Below are 16,977 nucleotides of genomic sequence, written 5' to 3'. Positions count from 1 at the left end.
TAACCACAAGCCAAAAATTTACAAAGGAGTCACAAAAATTAAGTAAAATCCATGATAATACAAAGGAAAATTACCAAACCACAAAAGGAAGAAGAAAGGAACAAAGAGGATATACCAATTCAGCCACAAAGATAAGTTCAAAATGGCAATAAACACACATCTATCATTAATTACTGTAAATGTTAATGGACTAAATGCTCCAGTCAAAAGACACAGAGTGGCAGACTGGATAATAAAGCAAGAACCTTCAATATGCTGCATACAAGAGACCCACTTTAGGGAGAAGGACACATATAGATTGAGAGTGAAAGGATGGAAAATGATACTCCATGCAAATGGAAAAGCCAAAAAAGCAGGTGTTGCAGTACTGATTTCAGACAAAATAGACTTTAAAACAAAAGGCCATAAAGAAAGATAAAGAAGGACATTTTATAATGATTAAAGGAGCGATACAAGATGAGGATTTTACACTCGTTAATATATATGCACCCAATATGGAGCACCTAAGTACATACAAGAATTACTAACAGAGATAAAGGGGGATATTGATGGGAATACAATCATAGTTGGAGATTTTAACACTGCATTAACATCACTAGACAGACCTTCCACACACAAAATAAACAAGGCAACAGAGAAATTAAATACTACAATAGAAAAACTAGATTTGGTGGATATTTTCAGAGCATTACACCCCCCAAAAATAGGATATACATTCTTTTCAAGTGCACATGGAACATTTTCCAGGATCGATCATGTACTTGGGCACAAAAGAAACCTCAACAATTTTAAGAAGATAGAAATTATCTCAAGCATCTTTACTGACCACACTGCCATGAAACTGGAAATCAACAACAGAGAAACAAAGGAGAAAAAAAGGAAAGCATGGAGATTAAACAATATGTTATTGAAAAAACAATGGATCAATGAGGAAATCAAAGCTGAAATTAAAAAATACCTTGAGACTAATGATAATGAAAGCACAACCACTCAAAACCTATGGGACACAGCAAAGGCAGTGCTAAGAGGGAAGTTTATAGCGATACAGGCCTTCCTCAAAAAAGAAGAACAATCTCAAATAAACAATTTAACCCACCACCTGAATGAATTAGAAAAAGAAGAACAAAAAGCCCCAAAAAGCAGCAGAAGGAAGGAAATAATAAAGATCAGAGAGGAATTAAATACAATAGAGATTAACAAGACCATAGAAAAAATCAACCAAACCAAAAGCTGGTTTTTTGAAAAAGTAAATAAAATCGACGAACCTCTGGCCAAACTCACGAAGAAGAAAAAAGAGAGAGCACAAATTAGCAAAATAAGAAAGGAAAATGGAGAAATTACAACAAACAAAATAGAAATACAGAATATCATACGAGAATATTATGAAAAACTATATGGAACCAAACTGGATAACCTAGAGGAGATGGACAAGTTTCTGGAAACATACTGTCCACCAAAACTGAATCAAGAAGAATCTGAACACTTGAACAATCCGATCACTAGAAAGGAAATAGAAATAGCAATTAAAAACCTCCCTACAAATAAAAGTCCAGGACCGGACGGCTTCACTGGGGAATTCTACCAAACATACAAAGAAGAACTCATACCAGTCCTTCTCAAACTCTTCCAGACGATTGAAAAGGAGGGAATACTCCCAAACTCATTCTATGAAGCCACCATCACCCTGATACCAAAACCAGGCAAAGACACTACAAAAAAAGAGAATTATAGGCCAATATCACTGATGAACATAGATGCCAAAATCCTCACCAAAATTTTAGCAGATAGAATCCAACAACACATAAAAAAGATTATACATCATGACCAAGTGGGGTTCATCCCAGGGACACAAGGCTGGTTCAACATACGCAAATCAATCAGTGTAATACATCACATCAACAAGAGAAAGGACAAAAACCACATGATCATCCCAATCGATGCAGAAAAAGCATTTGATAAAATTCAACACCCATTTATGATAAAAACTCTCGCCAAAGTGGGTATAGAGGGAACATATCTCAACATAATAAAAGCTATATATGACAAACCTACAGCCAGCATAGTACTCAACGGGGAAAAACTCAAAAGCTTCCCACTAAAATCTGGGACAAGACAAGGATGCCCACTATCACCACTCCTATTCAACATAGTCCTGGAAGTCCTAGCCACAGCAGTCAGGCAAGAGAAAGAAATAAAAGGGATCCAAATTGGAAAAGAAGAGGTAAAAGTGTCATTATATGCTGATGACATGCTACTATATATAGAAAACCCTAAAAGGTCCACACAAAAGCTACTAGAGCTGATTGAGGAATTCAGCAAGGTAGCAGGTTACAAAATTAACGTTCAAAAATCAGTTGCATCTCTTTACACTAACGATAAATCAACAGAAGAAGAAAGTAAAGAAACAATCCCCTTTAAAATAGCACCCAAAGTAATAAAATATCTGGGAATAAATCTAACCAAGGAGGTGAAAGAATTATACACAGAAAACTATAAACCATTAATGAAGGAAATTAAAGAAGACTTTAAAAAATGGAAAGATATTCCATGCTCTTGGATTGGAAGAATCAATATTGTTAAAATGGTCACACTGCCCAAGGCAATCTACAGATTTAATGCAATCCCTGTCCAATTACCCAGGACATATTTCACAGAATTAGAAAAAATCATAATAAAATTTATATGGAACCATCAAAGACCTAGAATTGCCAAAGCATTACTGAAGAGAAAGAAAGAGGTTGGAGGAATAACTCCCAGACTTCAGACAATACTATAGAGCTACAGTCATCAAGACAGCATGGTATTGGTACCAAAACAGACATATAGACCAATGGAACAGAATAGAGAGCCCAGAAATGAACCCACAAACTTTTGGTCAACTCATCTTCGACAAAGGAGGCAAGAATATACATTGGAATAAAGACAGTCTCTTCAGCAAATGGTGTTGGGAAAACTGGACAGCAGCATGTACAACAATGAAGCTAGAACACTCCCTTACACCATATACAAAAATCAACTCAAAATGGATCAAAGACTTAAACATAAGACAAGATACAATAAACCTCCTAGAGGAAAACATAGGCAAAACATTATCTGACATACATCTCAAAAATTTTCTCCTAGAAGAAATAAAAGCAAGAATAAACAAATGGGACCTAATGAAACTTACAAGTGTCTGCACAGCAAAGGAAACCAGAAATAAAACAAGAAGAAAACCTACGGAATGGGAGAAAATTTTTGCAAGTGAAACCGACAAAGGCTTGATCTCCAGAATATATAAGCAGCTCATACGACTCAATAAGAAAAAAATAAACAACCCAATCCAAAAATGGGCAGAAGACCTAAACAAGCAATTCTCCAAGGAAGACATACAAATGATCAAAAAGCACATGAAAAAATGCTCAATATCACTAATTATCAGAGAAATGCAAATCAAAACTACAATGAGGTATCACCTCACACCAGTCAGAATGGCCGTCATTCAAAAATCCACAAATGACAAATGCTGGAGAGGCTGTGGAGAAAGGGGAACCCTCCTACACTGCTGGTGGGAATGCAGTTTGGTGCAGCCACTATGGAAAACAGTGTGGAGATTCCTCAAAAGACTAGGAATAGATTTACCATATGACCCAGGAATCCCACTCCTGGGCTTGTATCCAGAAGGAAATCTACTTCAGGATGACACCTGCACCCCAATGTTCATAGCAGCACTATTTACAATAGCCAAAACATGGAAACAGCCTAAATGTCCATCAACAGGTGACTGGATAAAGAAGATGTGGTATATTTATACAATGGAATACTACTCAGCCATAAAAACCGACAACATAATGCCATTTGCAGCAACATGGATGCTCCTGGAGAATGTCATTCTAAGTGAAGTAAGCCAGAAAGAGAAAGAAAAATACCATATGAGATCGCTCATATGTGGAATCTAAAAAACAAAAACAAAAACAAACAAACAAACAAAAACAAAGCGTGAATAAAGGACAGAAATAGACTCACAGACAGAGAATACAGACTTGTGGTTACCAGGGGGGTGGAGGGTGGGAAGGGATAGACTGGGATTTCAAAATTGTAGAATAGACTACACTGTATAGCACAGGGAAATACACACAAAATGTTATGATAACTCACAGAGAAAAAATGTGACAATGAGTGTGTATATGTCCATGAATAACTGAAAAATTGTGCTGAACACTGGAATTTGACACAACATTGTAAAATGATTATAAATCAATAAAAAATGTTAAAAAAAAAAAAAAGAAAGAAAAAAGAAGAAACACAAAATGCAAGATATGAGAAATGGACCAAAAACAACAGAAATCTAAATTTCCCCCCCAAAAAGATGATGTGTATAATCTTTTCTTACATCTCTCAAAAATGATTAAAGGGGATTCAGGTCACATCAGGGAGAGTAACTTTCTCCAAAATCTCCTCCTCCCTCCTCTCCAGACCACTTGACCACTTGAAAGCTCCCACTTCCCAGATGTCTCAAGGTCTTCACCAAATGTTCACTTCCTGTATCTTCTTTCTCCTCTCTCTCTCCCTTTTCATTATGTAAAGTGGTTTAGCTTCTCTGACTTCTTTTTGTTCCCTCTTCACTTCTCCCCTTACTTAAATTCTCTAACACAAAGGACATCCAAAGCCAAAATCCTGACCCTTCTCGATTTTCAGGTCCCTTTTGCTCCTCCTCTTCTCCTGGTATTTTATGTCTGAAGTCTGGGTTTCAGGCCACAAAGCACTCACACATGAGTTAATCTATAAACCTTATCTTCCATCCCCACCTCATCAAAAATGTTTCCTGGTAAACAAGTTTATACTGCATAACACAGGGAACTATATCCAATAAAACCTTGTAATAACCTATAATGAAAAAGAATATGAAAACAAATATGTGAATGTATATGTATGACTGAAACATTATGCTGTACATCAGAAACTGACACAACACTGTCAACCAACTATACTTCAATTTAAAAAAAAAAGTTTTAAAAAATGTTTCCTGGAGTTCAAGTCAACGCTTGAGAGAGTAGCCCTCAGAAACCAAGAAGGTTGATTCCCAGAACTCAAGGATGGTTCAATATTTGGAAACTTAATATAAGATGCCATATCAACATAACACACAAGAGAAATCATGGAACTTCAATGGCTGCTGAAAGACATTTGTAAATACAAACAGGAAGTTGCTATGTACAACAGTTTTGAACAAAATGCAGTTGATATCTCTGTGAAAGAGCGTGATCAAGATTGGGGGCAGAGAAAATCTACTTTTCTAGATCTAGTGGTAGGGAAATCAGATCCAGGACATGAATTACCTTCATTTGTGTCATCCTCAGGCCCACGGGAACCTGTTCGAGGCCTGGAATTAAGCCTTGCAGGGTGTCTTTCTCCTCTACAGCAGGCTGGAGAACTGATATGACTTGTTAAAACTATTAGCCATTTTTGGCTTTACTGGCTACTAAATACAAATAACTGAATGTTGATTTCATCCCCTTGTAACGTTACTTTTTTTTAAATAAAACTTTTTTCTCACATTCCCAAATACACACTTACTGCAGCTAATTAGAAATATGCACAACATAATAAAATTTAAGTTACCCAACTTCTTACTATCCAAAGACCACAAATTAACATTTTAGTATATTTTCTCCCAGCATGAGTTTGGGAATATAAGCACTCTTGATGTTTAATAAAGACATAACTTTGTCACTGGTGTTAAAAACAACTACTTCAGTGTCCCAGACAACTCAGTGGGACACACAGAGGCTACTAGATTAAAGAATTTTAACACCTTCTCAAGGCAAGAGATTATACATTTGTCTGCCTCCAAGACACAGGGGCATTAGATGTTCTCCCACTGGTAGCAGAGTGAATTTCTGTATGTGGTCCGGAGAAATGCTCTACCAGATGTTTCAAAATAATCAGGGTCTAAGAGATGTACACACACATGAGCGTATACCAGCTAAGAACGTCTGCCCTAGGAAATTCATAGATGATTCATCTGTATGGAAGCGTATACATGGGAAGAGGGTCCACAGCTCTCACCAAATTCTCAGAATCTGTGACTCCTTCAAAACATCAGCAGCACTGGTTTGTAAAGTTCTTTCCAGCTCTAATATCCTGTACTACTTGAGGTTGAGGCGCTTGTTCTGCCTGCTTAGATGACAGAAGCACTGAAACAGCTGGAGGACAGAGGTGAAGCTGGGTTCTTTTATCGGTAAGAGGCTTTGGGGGAAGCTGGCCCATGAAAAATGCACACACAGCCCTTTATCTTCTCTGTGGATCATTTATCTCGCTTTGACGGTGCTTCCTCTAATATTGAGCCAACAGAGAAATAACAATTATGTCAATGTAAAAATTATGCCACTTTTCAAAGACATACCCAGGAGAAGCAGCTCCTAGTGCTACTTCTAGGTCTGCCTGCGACTGGAACAAGAGTTACTAAGCTTGGGGTCACCTTAAGAAATGGGAGGGAATGAGCCAGCTAGCATATTTCCAGTGCCTACCATACACTTGATATGTCCAAGACCCTCACCTTCTTAGTGCCAGAATCAGACCTCAACCCTGGCACTAGCCAATTTTAGAGTCTATTTAACCTCCAGATCAAATGGCCTCCCCTATCAATCGTGTATGTTTTGTATTCTTATCTACACCCTGGCTTTCTGTCAAACTTCTATCCTAATTAGGAGATCAGTTAAACATACATAGGGCCTTATTTTAAAAACCCCTCTATTTTATTTTAAAACACTGATCCTGAAACATAGAAGAGTTACATAAAACTTCTTCCCCAAAAAAGCTCTGGAATAAAGGATAAATTAAGAATTTAATGTTCAAAGGCTGCCATCTGGTGGCCAAAGATAGCAATCCCTCTAAAAATAGAGCATAGGAAAGGTAAGGAAAACCTCAGCAGCTCTAATCACCCTGTTTGTTAGCAGATTGATAACCTGGAGCGTCATGTGGGAAAATATTAACATGTTTATGTTCCACTAATTCTGATACATGAGCGATGTATGCTCATAGACAACAGCAGCAGGACATTTATCACAATGTTTCCAAAAGCCAGATGCAGCCGCACCAGACCACACATTTGACATGTAAAACCAGCTGCAAGAAAGAGTTGTTTCCTATAATGCTTTCAAGGTGTGACACAAGGTTTCACTCATTCAACAAAGTTTTATTGGGATCCTATTACGTTCTAGGTACACTAAACTTTACTGGGCACATGATGGAGAATCAAAGAAACAGCTTCTGTCCTAGAGAACCTCATGGTCTGGTGAGAAACAGGGTCCCCACCCTGTAACGCTGCACATGTGAGCCTCAGCCTCAGGGGTGAGTGGGTAAAAGCTTCTGCCTGAATAAGGTGCCTTTCCTCATTCATATGGGACATATATTAATAGCTTCTTAGGTGGGGTATTCAGACAGGTGTGCCTACTGGGGCCTCTCTACAAAATCTTAGGTCTCTTCTCTAATGCCTGACAAGCTAGAGGGATCCCATTTTAGTATTTGACCTACTTTCTCCCCTTGTTCTGTCATGAACACTTTCCTCTTTATGGGTTCTTAAAAGCAAAAGTAATCGTTTTCCAATCCCCAGTCACTGGACAATTCTCTAGGTATTCACAACCTTGAGAATACTTGTGACAGTAGAAATACTATCAGTAGTAGATAAGAAACTAGCTCTCACCTGGCTTCTCAGGCAACTCCCAAAGCCCATTCCTCTGCCCTGGCCCTGGCCTCCTACCCTAGAATGCAGCCAACGAAAGAGCAGCAGAGGCTGGTGATCTCCTAGTGAGCCAGGACATGGAGCTGCCTCAGGACCCTGGCAACTCCAGCCAGCGCAATAGGAGTACATCCTACAGCTTCTGGAGAAGTTTCTGCAAAAGGTCCTTGCATAGTAACTATTCAGTTTGAACATGATAGTTTTTCCTCCAGTCAAGGCAAACAGTACAGGTCCGGGGTGGGAGCTGTGGGTTGTGTCAACTTTCAACTTGTAGCTGCCAGAAACCCATGACTGTTTGCCTCCTTTTTAGGCTTAGATCCCATCAACATCAGGGTGGGGTCAAGAGAGCTTCCAGTGTGTTGGGATGATCCATATGGTCCATGTGAGAGGTAAATATCTACTATTTTGCAAATTGCTCTTCCATGTTCCAAGTAATTCTAGTGAGGCCATCAGTCCTGTGATCCTCCTTCCCTCACACCTCAAGATGGTCCTATTGCTCAAGATGGCCAGAGTATGTCATCCTCCTAAGAAACACAGTGACTAGTCGAGAGATGAGTATGTGACCTAAGCAGAAAGAGTCAGAGCCCTTTCTATACTTTGGCAGGAATGTCAAGGAAAAGGATTGCCCTCTCTCTGAGGCATGTGGCTATTTTTGTCCTCCCCACCCCCATCCCTGGAGCGAGTCAACACAGGAAAGCAGAACTAAGAGATGGAAAGGAAATGCTCTAGTGATGTCATTTAAATCCCTAGATTCGGCTATGCATTTTGCTCCCCACATGGGTCCAGAATCAGCATTAAGTGGGGCAGATGAAGACATCTTTTAAAACTTACTTTACAGGTGAAGGCATGGATGTAAAGAATCTCTTGTGTTTTAGAAAGCTCATCTGCCAATTTTGGTCTTAGGGAAAAAAAAAGGAGACCTTGGGGACTGAACAATAGAATCTAACCAACTGGAGTCTGAAGACTCGAATCTTACAAATAAGATGTCAATACCTTGCAAGCAACTGGGAAGAGTTAAGAAGATGACTTCAGTACAAGAAAAGATCTGGTTTAAATTGCTAAATGAGCCCCTTAAACCTCCAAGTCCCAGCTGCCTCCTAAAAAAAATGACAAAGTTGAAATAGATGGTCTCAAAATAAACTTGCAAAATGGAACAAGCAAAAGGAATTGGGTAGAAAGTGGCCCAGAATCCTAGAACTCCTTTCCCACTGCCCCATGTCCAGGCTATTTCCTTCCCTGAGGTCGAGGTAGAGAGCAGCTGCCAAAAGGGTGACTCTCAGGCATTTGAGGATGTCACTGATTGATGAGTCATTTTACAATTGCTTACATAATACTCACCTACCAGCCCCTCCCTGAGTCAGACTCTAAAACCCAAAGTTCATTCCTTAGTGGTAGTCTGTTGGCTTAAAAAAAAAAAGTTAACAGATTAAGATATAAATACTAAATTACTCCATTTCAGAGTCTGCCTAATGGACTTTGAGAGTCTCTCCCTCCAGCCCTGACTTAAGATCTGCTGAAGGTCTGTTCTTCATGCCCTCGTATAAGGCACTCACTTGCTCAGTTTCCAGTTGCAGTTCAGCTCTGACGGTCACATCTACCTACGTTCTCTTACAGCAACAGAAGAACTCAGTTATAAACGTGCCTTCTTGACTAGAGTTTAAAGTATCCATCCATATTCAACTGCTTTATTTTGATAAAACTGCTGCCTTGCCTGGCTATGACGGAGCCAAGATAAAAGAAGACAGTGGAGAAAATTTCTCCCTAATGGAGAAAATATTACGATCTGGCATCATAAATGTGATTTACATGTTTTTCGTCAATTTTTTTCATGCCAGTTTGCCGTGTACTTTGAGAAGACTCCACTCACTTTTAATGCAATGATAAATGATAAAATTCCTATATAACATAGACAAAGAAAGTAATTTTTTTTCTAGTATTGTCAGTAATAGCCCACCTAGGGGAGGGTGTGGCATGGGGTCTATATACCTCAATATTTCACATCCTTTTTCTGGCCCCTCCAAGTCATTATTTACACCTGTTCTAAAAGAGCTATTATTATTCAAGCTCACTGAGTAGCCTGGCTAAACAAAGAATTTAGAGGTGGTTACCTCACTTCCAAATTTTCCTTCATTATATCTCACATACTATACTGTCTGTGATAGTCTCTTTGGTTGTAGTTTCTTATCAAATATCCTCATCCTGATTTTAACACTGATATATTGAACTATATAACATTATTGATTAGGTGGAAAATTAAATTGAATGCTTTTGCAATATCTTTTTTTTTTTTTAAGTTCACTGAGCACATAATCTGAAGTTTAGTTAAATGTTCTGTAATTCTCAAGTGCACTGGCTGGGGCCTCTAAAATCTCTGCATTAGTTTGGCAGTACAAGCTGCTACAAGCTGTACTGGGTCTTCAGTACAGTTTGTAACATTAACAGACTGTACACAAGAAATACTGCCACTCCCACTGTCTTGCGATACGGTCATGATGCAGCTGATCTATTTGTGCAGATGATCAGTACTGTTTCCCCCTACACATTCATTCTGATAAAGCATATTTAATGCCTTTTAGATAGCTTATGATGAGCCTGTCAGCCAAGGTTCCCAAACCCCTCAGATCAGAGGATTTCCCCGTTTCCCAAGACTCCTGCCTGAGTGTGGAGGCTAAACTGGAGCCAGCAGTTCCCGGGCCCGAATTCCATCTCCAGCCAGAGGCCCCCAGGTTGTGCATATACCAAAGGACTGAGGGAGGAGCACTGAGACCAAAGGAGAGCATCCCAGAAACACCCTGGAGGTGGTCTCGCCCCTCGTCCTCCATGGTGATCCCAGACACCTCCTGACATCCCAGAAGCATGGTGATGACCCTTTTCTCCAGAGCAGAGGTTCCTAAGGTGCGTCCACAGACCCGTACGGAGTCTATGAAAGCAATTTAGGGACTTTATAAACTCCCTATTAATGTATATAAAATGTGTATATATACCTTATTCTGGGGAGTAGGCTTCATGGCTTTCATCATATTTTCTGTAATCTAGTCTACAGAAGAGCTCTGACGAAGTCTCCAAGTTGGGGTTACTGGGACAGAGAGAGACAGTTAGGCCAACTCTGTCACAGATGAGCCCTTGAATCTCTGATATCTAGCCACATCCAATGAATATGATAAACTGCCAGATGCCACATTCCAGGAAGTGTCCCTGAACCCACAGAGACTCTTAATGACCATCCCAAGTATAGTCTGGTCTGTGGAGGGACTTTTAGTACCTGGATATCAGAGACAAACCCAGAAAATGGAAAACAAATATGCTCTGAGCCTAAGGCAGGCTGCATTCTTTAGGGTCCCAAGCCAAGCTTCTGGATGAGAAGAGAGGATGGGCTCCCACTGAAGAGCAGTCATCAGCTCAACTGGCTCCTAAGAGCCTGGGGACAGAAGCAGTCCCTCCAACCCCTGCAGAAAGGGAAGGATGGTCACTACAGCCAGTCACTCTCCCTCATCTAATGCCCAAGGTCCTCCTGGATCCTGAAATAACATTGACCCTGCAGAGGGAAGGAAAGCCCACAATTGGCCTAGAAAGCCAACCAGAAAACGAAGAATGAGTCCTAATCTAGCAGCTTCAGAAATATCAGGTGCTTTGAAGCTAAAGGCTCATTTAAACTGTGGTTCTCAAACTTTAGTATGAATAAAGATCACCCTGAATGTTTGCTATATAATGCAAACTGCTAGGCACAAGGAATTGTGATTCAATAGTTCTGGGTAGAACTTAGGTATTTACGTCTTTTAAAAGGAAATTAGTAATTCTGATCCCTGGAGTCCATGTAGTATACCTTTAGAAACAGAGTTTCTAGGGATTCCAAGGCACCAGATGTGGAAACGTGGATACATCAAGTGAACCTTCCTTCCCAATCCCCACCACTGCCCCCACCAAAATAAAAGTAGGGACTTCTAGCTACCACTTATTGAGCCCTTCTCTGTGCCAGGTACTATGCTAAATCTTTTACACGGATTATTTTATTTAACACTTATAACCCTTAAGTTCAGAAAGTATAAGTAACTTGCCTAAGATTCCTCAGATCTGAGTACCACAGACAGGACTGAGATCCAAGTCTGAATCCAGAGTCTGTTCTTAACCAACAATCCCATGATTTTGAAAAGAGTTACAATGCCTAATACCTGATGACACCTGAAGCCACATCCCCTCCACAGCTGGGCTGAAGGAGAACCCCATGGGCCACGGCATTACTTACTTACTGCAAGCGCTGCAGAAGAGGAAGTAGCCAATTGGGCAGGCTCAAAGGTCCAGGGTTGAGCCAGACAGAAGGAACTATGGATAAGCTGGGCTGACAAGGTAAGGACTACATTCCTGGAATGCAGAAGGAACACCAGACAGAGATTTAAAAAAAAAAAAAGTTGGACAAAAGGGGCTTTAAAGGAATTTACCAGCCTCAGAGAAATCAACAAAAACTGTGGAAACTTTTGCACAACACAGGGCCACGGCCCCTGCAGGTCTATGACCCCAGATAGTACTGCATTCTACTATTCGGCAGAGAGGGAAAATAATGAGTTCAGTGCACCAGAACCAAGACCAACTTTGGAGCGCAGGACCTCTTATAGGTTCTTAGATCTTCATCTTTTAAAGGGGTCTAACAATAGTGCTTACCCCATAGAGTTACATACAGTGAGAAGTAAATGAGACCATCTGAATAAAGTACTTAGCATAATACCAGAACACAAGAGTTAAACAAGTGTTAGCTGCTTTAAGCATTAATTACTACTAATTATGACTATACCCACGCTCACCAAAAAACCACTATGGCATCTTGTTTATTTGTGAAAGACACTGTGGTCAAATGCGGTCTCTGTGGATTGAAGTTTTCTCTCTTCAGAGAGAAGATACAGTTAAGGATGTTCTTTTTTTTTTTTTAACTCAAGAGCAAAGAAAGTCACATCCCCAAACAGATCAACAATTGATCAAAACAGTGTTTTAGATCTCCCTTAGCCTTTAGTTCTGATGTTACCCAAAAACCAGCTTAATCCAACTGTTCCATCCAAGTTTATTCCGAGGGAAAAGTGAAGTGATGGGGTTCTCTGCAACTTTTTCATTCAACAGCTACTTTTTGTGCATCGGAGCTGACTTTGTGACTATTAGCTGAACTCCTGATAGTTTTCAATTACCTAAGGGAGATGCCCCAAACAAATGAACTTTATTTCAGACAACAGATTCAGGCCACCAAGAAGAACTGACAGCTAAACCACAATGAACATGTGGCTGAGTATTTCTTTACCAGCCAGGAACTCCTGGTATAAGAAGAAAACTCCATCCCTCCACCCCCTCATCTAGCCTGTTTGCTCAGAGTGAAGGAGAACTGACGAGGCAGACTTCTTGAAAAGGGAGGATTTGGATGGTTTTGTATAGAAAGGAATGAAGAGACAGAAGAACCTAAGTCTTCCTATGAAGGAGGGGGAAGAGATAGACTATTACCGACCAGAGTCAAATCAGAGAACAAGACCAATCAGTGCCTTCAGGATAAACAAGAGAACACTCTGGCTGCTCTGATGAAAAGGTACCAGCTACCTCCAAGGAGGAAGGATGAATGTAAGGAACAGAAATATATAAGCAGCCGTCTGCTTCCATATCCCGCATTTGATCTGAACGTGATTTTGCTCCCATTAGTCAGAGGTAACGTGGCTCCTGGCGATGGTGGATCCAGCCTGTCCCAGGCACCCTCACCAGAGAACATATCCATGAGAAACCCAAATTCCTAATTCCTAAACTATTTCCAGTCACCCCCACATTGTGCCCACTCAGGAACAGAACAAGCTTTGTAGAAATTTCTTCTAAAAATTTAAAAACTGCATGTTTTAATTCAAGAAATAAAAGTTCACATGCAATCTGGAACAGGTATCAGGAATTTGCTCTTAAACAATCAGCCACACCTGCTGCAGAAGTTCAGGCTCCGCAGAATCACCACGGCCAGTGCTTCCTGAGATGCTCTTTCAGCTGAGGAATGGAAGGCAGCAGCTGCTGGCACTCATGACAACGGAGAGGAAGCTGCAAGAGCTCAGACATTCCATCTCGGACAGTCACTCTGCCAGCCTCTTGTAGCATCTGAATCACAGCTGCAGGCAAGAAAAACAAGTTCAGAGCCCAGCTACTCTGCAAAGCCAAGATACCAAACAAAAGGAAAATCTGACTCCAGATATGCCAGGTTGTCTTCAAAGCCAGTACAGTTGAGGTTAAGTTCACTGTTGTGGGAAAGGGGCTTGGTCAGATTCTAAATCTCAGCAACTTATTTTTGAGATGATTACATTCCTTCAGGATACTCTCTAAGCAATCCATGTTACTATGTCAAAGACATCACAGGGCTTTACCCCTGGTAGCCCTTAATCAATGGTAGCTATCGTTGTTAATATCCCAGCACACTGAAGTTCCACAGTATGCACACCAGGAAGTGCTTCCTTCTACATATACACAGCCTTCCCCTGTTAAGTAACCATTCTTGACAGAAGGCAGCTCCCAAGCCTCTCCCAGCCAATGGCAGAAGAAACAAGTAAGTGTTCAGAGCTTTCATACCCATGAACTCCAAAAATTCTCAGGACAACATTTAAGTCCCCCAGTTACAATAAACAATCTTTTTTGACCCTAATATAACAGCATTCCTACTCCCCCAAGAAGGCTACTCACAGCAAAGCGGCAATCCTACTACAATTCAAGTAATCCAATTTCTTTTCATGGGGCTCTCTGTATAAGCTACACAAAGTTACACATGGGTTTTTGAAGCCAAGTTATTATTTAAGGAAAAACAAATGAATCAAGTATAAAAACAACTGAGAAAATGAAACAAATGTGAAAACCAAAGAACACTGTTTACCTTGTGATTCAAGGAAGTACTCTGTATTGAAAGAATTCCAATGCTTTTTATTCTTAAGGCAAGGAGAATCAAAATCCTGGCTAATCACATGAAGGTGTACATGGCTAGTTGAGAGGAAAAAAAGACTGACCATTAAACTCATTAAAAACTACAGCTTAATCAAAACGACAAACAGTAAAAGTATGAGTATGTAAAATATTGACAGTGGTTCCATTTAATTCAACTCATCCATTCATTCACTTAAGAATATTTACTGCTCATTAAATACCTACTAGAGCCAAGCACTGTTCTAGCACTGGAATTCAGCAGTGACCAAAATGGTAAAGGTCTATGCCCTTATAGAAATTATATTCTAATGAGGGGAGAAAAATAATAAATAAGTAAACAAATAGACAAGGAAAATTCAAACTGCTAACACTGTTAAGGAAAAAAAAAAAAGAAAGCAAAATGGGATAGAATGCCTAGGGGGTAGAGACTGCCTCTTTAAGCAGTTGGGTGTTCAGGGAAGGCCTCCCCCGGGGCAGCAATCTGAGCTGAGAAAGCAGTCAGGCAAGCAAAGCTCTGAGGAAAGAGTCTCAGGAAGTGGGAGGCCAAGTGCAAAGGCCCTGTGATGAGAATGAGCTTGCTGTAACCAAGGAACAAAAAGAAGGTAATATTGCGGAATGGCTGGAAACAAGGAGCAGAGATGAGGTAGGAGCCAGATCATAAAGGGGTCTTGTAGGTCAGCAGAAGGTTCGCATTTTATTCCGATTACACTGGGGAGCCACTGAAGGATTTTAAGCAGGTGGGTGATATTATCTGATTTATACTTTAAAAGATCACAGCAACTTCACTTACTACTCATTTTGCTTCCCACCCACACCAGTCATAGCTCTTGCTTTTAGCATTCTCCTTAGCATAACAGCACTCATTATATGAAAAAGGTATGGACACCATGATTACTATGTGAAAAGCACTATGGTCAAGGGCTGTTAGTCATGAGCTCTGCAACATTAGGGAAACAGGATTATGGGTGACTTTTAGCAACAAATTTTTTGAATAAGGTTTTAACAATAAAAAATATTTTTTAATGATACACAATATACATTCACCCTGTAATGTAGCAATTCCACTTCTAGGTATTTACACAAGAGCAGAACAATAAAGTATGTCCATGACATATACAACCTGCCTGAATCTCAAAATCCACTATGCCGACCAAAAAAAGACAGAAAAAGAGTACACATTGTATGAGTCCCTTTACATGAAGTTCTAGAACAGATAAAACTAAGTTATACTAAAAAAAAAAACCAGGACAACACCTGGGGGTTGAGGGGAGAATTAAGCGAAAGGAACACAAGGGAACTTCTGGGAGATGATAGAAATGTTCTGTATCTTGAGCACAGTAATAGTTACATGGCATATACATCTATCAAAACCGATCAAACTATAAATCTTACTGTTCATTTTACTGTATGTAAGTTATGCTTCATTTTAAAATAAAGAGTATTGATGGGGAAAAAATGTGGTACAAAAATTTCATTTGGTTAAAGTGGCCAGTAATCTATGCCCTAATTACCCTCCTAATAAAATGTGAGGAATGTTGGGTGATTAAAAAAAAACAATCAATAGAGGGAAATGGGTATAGCTCAGTGGCAGAGCGCATGCTTAGCATGCACAAGGTCCTGGGTTCAATCCCCAGTACCTCCATTAATATAATCATCATCATCATCATCATCACCATCATCATCATTAACAGAAATTCTGACACATGCTACAACATGGATGAACCTTGAAGACATTATCCTAAATGAAAAAAGCCAGCCACAAAATGACAGATACTGTATGTTTCCACTGGAATGAGGTATGAGGTACCTAAGGTAGTCAAATTCATAGAATCAGAAAGTGGAATGGTAATTGCCAGGGGTTGAGGGGATGGAGGAATGAGAGGTAGTCTGGGAAGATGAAAAAAATTCTAGAAATAGATGGTGGTGATGGCTGCACAACAGTGTGAATGCACTTAATGCCACTGAACTGTACACTTGAAAATAGTTAAAATGGTACATTTCATGTTACGTATATTTTACCACACACACAGAAAAACCCCAAGATTAAAAACTTCAAAATCTAATTAGTCTGCTTATCCTGTTACCTAGCTCAAAAGAACAGGAGATCTGCCTTACTTGCAATCTTTGAAAAGAATTGATCACCCCTTTCTGAATCCATCTTGGTATGTGCCAAAGGAAAACAAGCTCTACTTTTTTTTCTCATTTTATCTTAAATCTTAGATCTACTAAGCTGTCATGAAAGAAGTCAGTGATGCCTGTCTCCTTCAAAGCAATGGTCCTTAATCATTTAGGGGTTATAGATGCTTCTGAAAAATCTGATAAAAATCACTGACCAGTTTTTC

At 39.8% G+C, this 16,977-nt stretch overlaps 1 protein-coding gene across 11 annotated transcripts in view; it reads right to left on the bottom strand.

Annotated features, from left to right (window-relative positions):
- Positions 1 to 16,977, bottom strand: part of APTX (aprataxin) — an 80,435-nt gene that overhangs the window by 33,802 nt on the left and 29,656 nt on the right. For 9 of the 11 annotated variants that reach the window (XM_064490135.1, XM_010975816.3, XM_010975817.3 and 6 more), the window contains 2 exons: positions 14,589 to 14,692; positions 13,549 to 13,836 (listed from right to left, as the gene is read on the bottom strand). In XM_064490135.1, coding sequence (XP_064346205.1) covers positions 13,682 to 13,836; positions 14,589 to 14,692 — 259 coding nt within the window. In that variant the 3' untranslated portion in view covers positions 13,549 to 13,681. Of the gene's footprint in view, positions 1 to 13,548; positions 13,837 to 14,588; positions 14,693 to 16,977 lie in introns of those variants that run through there. The other 2 variants (XM_031447281.2, XM_031447279.2) reach the window with 1 other exon arrangement.

This window comes from Camelus dromedarius, chromosome 10, assembly GCF_036321535.1.
Source record: "Camelus dromedarius isolate mCamDro1 chromosome 10, mCamDro1.pat, whole genome shotgun sequence".
In the NCBI taxonomy this organism is placed as follows: domain Eukaryota; kingdom Metazoa; phylum Chordata; class Mammalia; order Artiodactyla; family Camelidae; genus Camelus; species Camelus dromedarius.
This window is presented reverse-complemented; position numbering and strand designations above follow the sequence as displayed.